Genomic DNA, 11,497 nt, shown 5'->3' on the forward strand with positions numbered 1-11,497 from the left:
ACTTCATTCTCATTTCTAACTCTCACTTTACATCAAATACAATATTAAAATTTATTTCAATCTCTATCTCTTAATCTCTGTCTCTCTTCCCATCACAACCTTAGCATTTGAAGTTTTTCGAAATACTCAAACCAAACTCAAAGTCAACTAGCGAAATTTGCTATTATTTTTTCGTAAACAAAGTCTAATTTATTATTATATCTATACATAATTAATGTATAAAAAATTTACATAAAATATTCAAACAAATTATTTTTACTTTTAAAAAAAATTAAAAATCACTTCGAAAAAAAAAACTTTTTTTTGGGAACTAATTCAAACAAACACAAAATACATAGTCAATATAAAATATACATTAAAAATATATAATGCACATTAATATTTTGTTTTCTATACTAAACAAAACAAATTAAACATAAGCGAATCAACCTTGTGTTTTGTATTTTCAATCATGTTCAAATCAATATGTTTATTTGAAGCCTTTCCAAATCCTCAACCAAACTAAAGTCAACTAGCTAAATTCGCTATTAATTTTTCTTAAACAAATTGACCTACCTATATTATTGCTTGAAAAAGAGACCATTACACATAAAGCCGTATTGTCAGCTGCAGATATGCCCTGGTGACTTAATATAAGTATACATTTTTCTTTATCATCAATGTCAAAGCAATATCAATCTAAAGTCACAAAGCTGAAGAATAAAATTAAATGAAATGAATTGTCGAATACCCTCCATATGACGCAATTATTGTTGTTCCCACTGCAGCTCAAGCCTCCTCCTCAGGGACACCGACAGCGTAGTGGCCGAAGTTCCTTCCCTGTTAATATCACCAAATAAATGAAGAATATAAGAATTGTTTCTTGCATCAAAAGTTATGTTTGTTGTCCAATTTTCAGATGGTATAATGTATTTCAACAGGATTATAGAAGTGAATGAATAAGTATACCAACCTCAGCTTGCAAACGCTGCTTATTAAGATGTTGGGTTCTAGCCTTGTTCAGTACTGAATTTGGAGACTTAAACAATCTCTGCAAGTACAATGATGCAGTCAATAATTCTCTAGTCAAGGCACCTACTAGATGCAGTCAATAACTCAATAGAAAAATGGTAACAGTAATGCAAAATAAATGAGCATTATCACTCGCACAAACTTACCTTCTCACCACCAGACATTCTCTGTTCGTTATTATTGAACTTTCTCTTCGGCGTGAAATCAAAGACATCATGAAGGAACTCATTTTCCTATTTTGACAAGCGAGAACAGTACCAAGAGAAAAGGGGAAAACAACCATCAATAATTCAATATCAGCATTTTAGAAAATCAGCAAATCAGAAATTCATTCAGCAATTAAATCAAAGAGCAACCAACCTGCATATGCTTAATAAACCCACCCCCAAGAAAGTGTTTGAGAAAATTTAACTGCACAAGATCTGGATGTTAGAATGCTTAAGTGCAGAATATCACCGTAAATTTTTTAATTTAGAAAAAAACAAAGATGAAAGAATGCAAGAAAACCTGAATCATTTGGGACCACGATGATGTCTGCAAGGAATCACCACCAATCTTTGTTGAAGTTTCGGGGGAGTAACCATACTAACATAACAAAGTAAGATCAGAACATATATACTAGATTCACAAGACGATTAATGACTTCTGTTATCATAGTAATATTAACTACTGAATAAAATGAAATTAAAATACCTCAAAAAATTCTAAAATATCTCGGAACAAGCTCCTCTGGTTATTAAGATCCTTTTTGGCAGAACCCTTGCCACCGGCCTCCACAGAAAGGTTTCTGCATTGATTTATGACCTTCCCTTTCAATCCTTGTAAACATATGTAACTTTCTTGTGTTTTACTCTCTTCTGCACTCCTAGAATCAGTATAAAATTTCTCTGTAGTTCCAATCTCAAAAATAAGAGCCAAAGCTTCACCAGCAGCAATTCGTACAGTCCGATCTTCCTTGTCCAGAAGACCCGATAAATAAGATATTTGACTACATCAAGAATAAAAATAATAAGATTGATCCAAGGAAGTGATGCATAAAATAAGATTGGAAGCAAAGTCTTTTCCTCTATGAGAGGAGTACATTGGCACATTACTGGTTCAGCAATGCAATAAAAATAAATGTGGTAGTCAAGGTTATTGAGCTTACTTTTGCCAATTTTTTGAATTTAGGTTCAAATCGTCCATGGTAGACAGGAGAAAAGACCACGAAGACACCACAGAAGTTATTAATTGGGCAGATGGTTTGACTGCAACCACCTAAACCATGAAACAAATGAGGCAGTAAATAGAATGAACAATTCCATACACCCAAGGTGGAAGGGGAAAAAATGCTGTCATCATACTTAGCATACAAGCACTGAACATGGGAGAATTACTATTGGGAACATATTAGACCGGCAAGACAATCCTACTAGCAGATGTTGATAAGTGGATAAAACAAATTAGTATGGTAGAAAAAGTTGCTTACATTGGAACCTAATTTGGGATGGATCACTCGCCACATGATGTCCATTGACTGTTCTGTTTCTTCTTGATCGATCCCTCCAACAAAGGTTATTATAGCCAAACATTCAAGCAACTACAAAAACAATTGGCATCAACCAAATAAGATCCAACTAAATACTAGAGACTCTCCATGAAAAAATTTCCCACAGGATTTTGCAATTACTCACTGAGGGTACCTTTGAAACATCTGACTTGGACGCAAGAGATTCATCTAGAGGACGAACTGATTCTTCAAATATTTCACGTGCATTATTGCCGCATCCAACAGTCAAGGCCAAACAACCTGAAAAATGATTTATTTAATGAAATGAAGGCAACATGAAACATAAGCAAGTTACTTAAAATCTTACCAATGGCGTGTGATGCCAAAGATATCTCCTTAGCAGATGCTTTTTTAGATCCCTTTTTTAATGAAGCAAGACAATGGTGTAGTAAGGTAGCAAATCTGATCAAGAAAAGAACGGCATGTTATGATAACTAAACTTTTTTGGGAAAGACATCAATACGTATAGCATCAAAGCCTAAATACGGAATAGGAAACCAAAAACTAAAGGGAAACATTTACTCACCCCCAACCCCCGCACCCTTATTGCTATGGGAAAACTCATAACCATAAAAGACCACAAAAACAATTGCTAAATAAATAAAAGATTTTATAAGCCAGATGATAAATTCTTACTTCTTCTCCACAAAATCATGCTGAATATTGCTATTGAATGCATCAATGATCGATGACAAAGCATTCTCCCTTGTGGAACCCCTTTCATTCAAACAACACATATCAATCATCAATTCAGAATATCAAAGTCTAGCTCCATGTGCATTCAATTTTCTTTTGACGGGCAAGTAAAGTTACCTTTTCTCATCTAAGGCATCCAGAGCTTGGTCGAGAACAGAATCTTGATAAAATTGCACATCTTCACCCCCATACACCGACATCATATCAGAACGCGAAGTCGATGACGAAGTCACGCTACTATCATCATCGGTATCGAACATTGCAGCACATTTCCGTTGAGAATTACCTGAACCATCAAGAAACCAATAATAATTAGACATTTAAATAGGCATATTCAATTGAATTAAATCAAATCATTTTGGTTGATGATCTATGGAAGAAAAAAAAAACCCTAGGAATTGCGGCTTACGTTTTCCCATGGTTTTAGGGCTCTGTATGTTTGCTTTGATTTGTTGAAGGGTTTTATGTATTATTTGTAAGGTGTTACAAGAAAGAATCGGAATTTGAAATGGCGAAGGGTGAACAAGTACGAGGATTGGAAGAAGCAGAACTAAAAGGAATCGGAATCGGGATGAAGAAGCGTATAAACAACAACAACACTGGGTTTGACTCTGATGGTGAATAAGCCATTAAAATACTGCGGTGAAATAGGAATCTGAAAACTTCTCTCTGAGAGAGGGATTAGAAGAATCAGGATTAGGATTATTATATAGATGTGGATTTAGATATAATTGGACGGAACCCTAAAAAAGACAGGTTTCGATCAACCCAGGAGGCTCGACTGCGATAGAGAGAAAAATGGTGAAATACAACTTAAGTTTCTTCAAATTTCAACCCCCGTTTTTTTGGATTTTCATTTTGAATAACATTTTTGTTTTAAGATTAATAAATATATCTAAAAAAATTATATTTTTAAAAATATGACGCTTGAAAATTTATATTTAGATATCCCAAAAAATTATTTATTTAGTGTTATAAATCATAAATGGTTTGGAAGTCTCAAGATTAAATTAAGATAAGTTTATTTTAGCTTATATATTTTTGAAAATAAATTCTTAATTTTTAGAATAGCGCTGATATTAAAAAAGAGTATCTTGTTAATAAAAGTAAAGATTTTACTAGCATGTGCTTTAAAAATAATTTTTTAAATTACTATAAAAAAGTTTTTCTAAAATTTATTAAAATGATTTTCTTTTATATTCTTAATGTATTAAATATATCAAGAATTTAAAAAATTATGTTACTAGACTATTAAGATATGTCTTTAAAACACAAAATAATTAAACAAAAAAAATACTAACTGATAAAATATAACAATATTTTTATAGTAAATGCTATGGTGCCTTTGACATTGTGCCTAACTTACCAAAAAAGACAAATACATAATATTTAATAAATTTTAAATATTTTACTTTTTTACTTTAAACATTTTATTTTTTACCTTTAAAAGCAAGTTAGCCAATTTAGGCACCATAATAAAAAGCACCATAGAAGTCACCTATTTTTATATTTTCGTTTTTATCCTTTTGCTATGAAAATATCAAATACTTATTTTAGAAATTATTCTTTAAAATAAGTTATTTCTAAGAATTATATTTTAAAATTTCAAATATACATAAGACTAATGTATTTTCATAGATAACCATCGAAGAAAATAACATCATGTAAGAAAATAACAATATTTTATCAAGATTAAATTAAAAAAATTTGAGAAACACTTTTGATATTCGTTAATATAATTCATTAACAAAATAAACTAAAAAACTCAAATAAATATTGCAACTTTAACTAATAATATAGAGAGTAAAGTACCGTTGTTTTAGTCTTTAATGTTTAGATCAAATTTTAATTTAGTTTCTAATATTTTAAATATTTTATTTTAGTCCCAACAAAATTTAAATAGATTTAATGTAAGTAAAATACCCACACTTAATTGGCCCTAGGATCACTCACTCATATAAACGACGCTATCATATTTTTCATCTCTCAAATTCACTAACACTCATAATAATAAGGAGAGAATTTTTGAAACAAACACTAAGTATTTTGATTCATGGAGAGATAATTAACAACATACATATGAAGCCTTTATATAGGCAAACCTTCATAATAAAATAGTAATTTTTATAACAACTAAGCACTAATTGTAATGATTCAAGAAACAAGTAGAAATTTTACTAGTCAAATTCCTTATTCAATTTTGTTTCAAATTCTTAGTCATCAATCTTGAAGCTTTCAATTCATGATTCATCATTCTTCTAGTATGGTGATGAGTATAACTTGTTCATGATTCTTCCAACTTGATTTGTAGCCTTCAATTTTGACTAGGAGATAAAGTTTGACTTGTGATTCTTCTAGCTTCTAGTTTCATCACTTATAATTCTTGTAACTTCTAATTTCATGATAGTTCTAGTATGGTATAGTTGTACTACTCTCTTGGATATTCTTGATTTAATTATCTAACATTGCCTCCCTTAAATCAAGCTTGTAGAGTTTATCATTCCAAGCATCTTCTTCAACTTGTTAAATAATTCTGTCTTCAACGATTTTGTAAAGATATCTGCAACTTGGTCTTCAGTGGGACAGTACTCAATCAAAACTTCTTTCTCATTCACCAATTCTCTAATTTTGTGAAATCGAATATCAATATGCTTCGATCTTCCATGGAATACTGGATTTTTGCAAAGTGCAATAGCTGACTTGTTATCACAAAATATTGTTGTTGGAGTACTTTGTTTCTCGTTTAACTCCTCAAGAATTCTTCTTAGCTAAACTGCTTGTGTTGTACAACTTGCTGCTGCTATATATTCTGCTTCTGCTGTAGATAGTGCTACTACTGGTTGTTTCTTTGACGACCATGAAATTGTACCAGAACCAAGATGAAATACAAACCCTGAAGTACTTTTTCTTGTTTCTATATCTCCGGCCCAATCACTATCAGTGTAGCCAACAAGATTTACTTCATTAGTATTCTCATAATAAATTTCATCATTTAAAGTACATTTAATATATCGAAGAATTCTCTTTGCCGCTTGCAAATGGTTGATACAAGGCTCCTCCATAAATCTGCTAAGCAAACCAACTCCAAACACAATATCTGGTCTAGTCGCAGTCAAGTATCTCAGACTTCCAATCAAGCTTTTGTAGTATGTGGGATTTACTGCTCTTCCTTTATCTTCTCTCAACAATTTGAACTTCTCTTTGACTGGAGTAGAAACTGGTTTTGAGTGCTCCATCTAAAATTTCTTCAAAATATCATTTGCATATTTCTTTTGAGAAATGAAAATTTCACCATCTTTTTGAACTACTTCAATGCCAAGAAAGTAAGACATCAAGCCCATATCTGTCATTTCAAAGTGCTCTATCATAGCCTCCCTGAATTCTGCAATTATCTTCAAATTGTTCCCAGTAAAGATCAAATCATCAACATAAAGACACACGATCAAGATATCTCCATTTTCAACGAACTTGATATAAAGAGTATGCTCAAACGGACATCTTCTGAAACCATTTTCAATGAAATAAGAATCAATCTTCTTGTACCATGCTCTTGGTGCTTGCTTTAATCCGTACAAAGCTTTCTTCAATTTATAAATTTTATCTTCTTTTCCAAGAACTTCATATCCTACAGGTTGCTCAACATACACTTCTTCTTCTAAAGTGCCATTTAGAAATGCAGACTTAACATCCATTTGATGTATCTTCCACTTATTTTGAGCCGAGAGTGAAATAATCATACGAATAGTATCTAATCTAGCAACAGGAGCAAATACTTCAAAGTAGTCAATACCTGGTTTTTGTTTGTATCCTTTTACAACTAATCTTGCTTTGAAACGATCAACTTCACCACTAGGTTTGTACTTAGTCTTGTACACCCACTTTACTCCAATCGGCTTCTTATCTGCTGGTAAATCTGTTAGCTCCTATGTGTCATTCTTCTCAATGGCATGAATCTCCTCATCCATTGCTTTCTTCTAATTGTTGTCTTTAAAGGCTTCTTCAAAGTTCAACGGCTCACAATCTGAAAATAGAGCAAAATTTATGATTTCTTCATCGGACGGATCGTTGTCATTGCCAACTTCATAATCTGCTAATCTAGCAGGTAGTCTCCTCTCTCTTTGAGGTCTTCTAGATGATTCTGGTTGTTTGGTTGTGTCTGGTTGTCTTTCTTCATTATCATCACATGTATTTGAAATTACAATCGACTGCTTTTCTGTCTTTGTGTTCCAGTCCCACATGGCTTTCTCGTCAAACGTCACGTCTCTGCTGATGATCACTTTCTTTGTTTCTGGATTGTACAACTTGTATGCTTTTGAGTCTGTGCTATAGCCAATAAAGATACACTTCTCGCCTTTGTCATCTAACTTCTTCCTTAATTGATCTAGTACGTGGGCATAAGCAATACACCCAAAGACTCTGAAATGATGAATGGAAGGCCGCTTTCCACTCTAAGCTTCCTCTGGTGTTTTATCACGAACACTCTTTGTTGGACATCTGTTTAAAATATGAACTGTTGTTGCAACTGTTTCTGCTCAAAACTCTTTAGGCATTTGTTTTGACTTGAGCATGCATCTGACCATATCCATGATGGTTCTGTTCTTTCTTTTAGCAACTCCATTTTATTGAGAAGTGTATCTAGTTGTTAGTTGGTGTTAAATTTCGTGTTGCTTAAAGTATTCTGAACACGCAAGATATTCTGTTCCTCTGTCTGTTATGAGAATTTTGATTTTATAGCCACTTTGTTTTTCGACAAACGCCTTGAATGTCTTAAAGACATCACATGCTTCTGATTTCTGCTTCACAAAGTATACCCATGCATATCTACTAAAATCATCAATAAAAGTGATAAAGTACCTGCTACCACCATTACTTGGAACTTCTACAGAACAGAGATCTGAATGCACAATTTCAAGTAATCTTCTAGCTCTCCATGACTTTCCTGTAGGGAATGGATCTCTGTGCTTCTTTTCCAGTTGACAAATCTCACAAACACAATTGGGAATATGAATCCGTGGTAGGCCAGAAACAATTCCTTTTCTTGACAGGTAGTTTAGGCCAGAAAAATGAAAATGTCCAAACCGCATATGCCACAACCAATTATCATCAAGTATCACAGAACTCATGCAAGAGAGATTACCATGTTGAATTTTTAATAGAAACATTCTGTTTGAAGTCATCTTTGCTTTATCTATGAACCTTCCGCTGTTGTCAAACACAGTGCAATATCCATGATAAGTTATCATCTTATATCCCTTCTCAGATAATTGCCCCATACTCAGTAAATTGTAATCAAGTTCAGGAGCATAAAAAACATCAGAAATATAACTCAGAGAATCATCTTTCAATCTAACTGGTATGTTCCCTTTTCCTTCAATAGAGATCTTTGTACTATTACCAAACTTCAATAATAGTTTAACTGAATCATCTAATGAAGAAAATAACTCCTTTCTACCAGACATATGATTACTGCAAGCATTATCCAAGTACCATATATTTTCATCTTCAGCACAGGAATTACTTGTAAAAAATAAAGTCTGAGTATCCGAATTGTCATCAGTATTTTGATGCTGATTTTCTACAACGTGTGCTTGATTGTTATTCACCATTTTGAATTTGCAATCTGCTGCTTTGTGTCCATACTTTCCACAATGAAAGCAATTGAAATTGGTTCTTTCTTGATAAAAATTACCTCGACCTCTTCCTCGGTTGACAGACCTGAAATTCGTTCCACCTCTTCCTTGATTAGGTGGTGTAAAATTATTGTAACTTCCTTGGTTGTAATTGCCACGACCTCTACCTATGAAACTTCTTCTGCCTCTACTTTGAAAATTAAAACCACGACCTCGTCCTTCTTGTGTATGGCTTGATTCTGCAACGTTGTTGAAAGTCACTCGACTTTTCAGGGCTTCTTCGATTGATTTTTCCGATTTCTCCAGTATTCTACTGATGTGGCTTTTCATGGTTCCTTGCAACTCTGCAATCGTCATGGTATCCATATCATGGGACTCCAGTATCGTAGTCACCACATGGTCATACTTCATCGGCATGGTGCAAAGAATTTTCTCCACTACTTTGCTATCGGGCATATCTTCTCCATAGACTCTCATCTTATTGACAAGGTCTATAACACGAGTAAAATATTGCTCAACAGTTTCTGAGCTAGACATCTCGTACCTTTCATATTCTCTTCTCAAAGACTGTAGCTTTGCTTTCTGAGCTTTATCTATGCCTTTGTATGACAGCTTCAACGTGTTCCATGCTTCTTTTGCACTTTTGGCATTTACTATTTTGCCAAACACCGTATAATCTACTCCTTGATGAATTTGAGATAGCGCCAATTGATCTCTCCTTTGTTGGGCAGCATCTGCTCCTTCTTGCAAACCTGGTTCAATGAAATTCCATAGGTTCTGGGCCTTCAAATGGGTGGACATCAAAGTCTCCCAATAACTATAATCAAGTTTCCCATCTAACTTGGGACCGGACCACACAATATTAAAAGTGTTTGCCATACTGACTCTATGAATAAACAACTATGTGAGAACTCTCTCACACCTCACAAACTCTCAAACACCAGGCACTGGATTAACCAGCTCTGATACCAATTGTAAGTAAAATACCCACACTTAATTGGTCCTAGGATCACTCACTCATATAAACGACACTATCATATTTTTCATCTCTCAAACTCACTAACACTCATAATAATAAGGAGAGAATTTTTTGAAACAAACACTAAGTATTTTGATTCATGGAGAGATAATTAACAACATACATATAAAGCCTTTATATAGGCAAACCTTCATAATAAAATAGTAATTTTTATAACAACTAAGCACTAATTGTAATGATTCAAGAAACAAGTAGAAATTTTACTAGTCAAATTCCTTATTCAATTTTGTTTCAAATTCTTAGTCATCAATCTTGAAGCTTCCAATTCATGATTCATCATTCTTCTAGTATGAAGATGATGAGTACAACTTGTTCATGATTCTTCCAACTTGATTTGTAGCCTTCAATTTTGACTAGGAGATAAAGTTTGACTTGTGATTCTTCTAGCTTCTAGTTTCATCACTTATAATTCTTGTAACTTCTAATTTCATTATAGTTCTAGTATGGTATAGTTGTACTACTCTCTTGGATATTATTGATTTAATTATCTAACATTTAATATTATTCTATGTTAAATTTGATATGAATAGTTAATGGAATAACATATAGAGGGCAATTTATCTATATAAAATAAATCCTGTAAACCTTTACCTGATTACAACAATTGGAAACTTATTTCGTGAATGTCTCGTTTCACTTTCTATATAATTCATGGGAGCCAACCACAGTTTCAAGATTACACATAACCGTGACTGACAGCAGAGGATTACATGCAATTCGTGCTCAACATAAACCATGGGAGGCAGCCACAATTTATCCTCGGTGAATGCAACACATAAACCGTGGTGGTTTATGAGAAAGATTTTGTGTGCATAAAACCTTGGAGGCAGCCACGGTTTATGCATGAGCGGCTATGTGAAGTTGGGCAGCTGAGAGAGAATCCGACTCAGCAAACTTGTTTACGTTTTAATATGATTTGAATTGTATTAGTATATTTTTATTTTTTAATTAATTTAATTTTATATAAATAATTAAAATTTTAAATTATAAAATTCGTATTAGTTTGTAATTTAAAATTTAAATAGACATAATTTCAATTAATAATTTATAAAATTTTATGTATTCGTATTATTGTATTCACATGAATATTTGTAACTAACTATAACTAACTATAAGTTTACAAATATGATACTATATAAATCAATGATATGTGTAAACTTATAGTTAGTTATTGTAATTATGTAAAATAAAGTACTTTACAAGGATATTTATTGAAACTAATATGTTAATTGTTTATATACTTAATCTGGACACTATAATTTCGCATTAAGATAAAAAAAATATTAAAATTATCATGGCTTATTATAATCAACCACTATTAATATTATTGCACATCATTCAGCCACTATATTTATAATTCAATGATTATAATGTAATTTGAAGAAGTTCAAAGTCAAAATACATGATAAAAGACATCCAACACAATTACATTGTGAACTTTACACATATATGTACTAATATCTCAAAAACTCAGTCAAAGATCAATAAGCATATTTAACGATTGTCACTGAAGTTATTACATATAATTCAAAAATTAAATTATACCACTCAATGGTATTATCAGATGATAAT

The 11,497-nt window shown here is 32.4% G+C and overlaps 1 protein-coding gene across 2 annotated transcripts; it reads right to left on the bottom strand.

Annotated features, from left to right (window-relative positions):
* Positions 1-416: 416 nt before the first annotated feature.
* Positions 417-4,088, bottom strand: LOC130946958 (uncharacterized). Of its 2 annotated transcripts, none has more exons than XM_057875866.1 (13): positions 3,666-4,088; positions 3,374-3,542; positions 3,197-3,277; positions 2,868-2,962; positions 2,685-2,800; positions 2,480-2,590; positions 2,159-2,268; positions 1,705-1,999; positions 1,519-1,596; positions 1,372-1,422; positions 1,158-1,244; positions 953-1,030; positions 417-819 (listed from the first exon to the last, which is right to left on the bottom strand). In XM_057875866.1, exons 1-13 carry the CDS (start codon positions 3,673-3,675, stop codon positions 769-771), a joined length of 1,332 nt encoding a protein of 443 aa, XP_057731849.1. In that variant the 5' UTR covers positions 3,676-4,088; the 3' UTR covers positions 417-768. The 2 variants fall into 2 exon arrangements, with proteins under 2 accessions (XP_057731849.1, XP_057731850.1); XM_057875867.1 differs by having other exon boundaries at positions 2,694-2,800; positions 3,666-4,087.
* Between the last annotated feature and the right edge of the window lie 7,409 nt (positions 4,089-11,497).

This window comes from Arachis stenosperma, chromosome 8 (genome assembly GCF_014773155.1).
Source record: "Arachis stenosperma cultivar V10309 chromosome 8, arast.V10309.gnm1.PFL2, whole genome shotgun sequence".
Taxonomy (NCBI): Eukaryota; Viridiplantae; Streptophyta; class Magnoliopsida; order Fabales; family Fabaceae; genus Arachis; species Arachis stenosperma.

Coding starts and splice junctions, on each gene's coding strand:
- LOC130946958 (XM_057875866.1), bottom strand. Junction 3,278..3,373: donor GATGCCTTAGATGAGAAAAG/GTAACTTTACTT, acceptor TTTGAATGAAAG/GGGTTCCACAAGGGAGAATG. Junction 1,031..1,157: donor GAATGTCTGGTGGTGAGAAG/GTAAGTTTGTGC, acceptor TTGTACTTGCAG/AGATTGTTTAAGTCTCCAAA.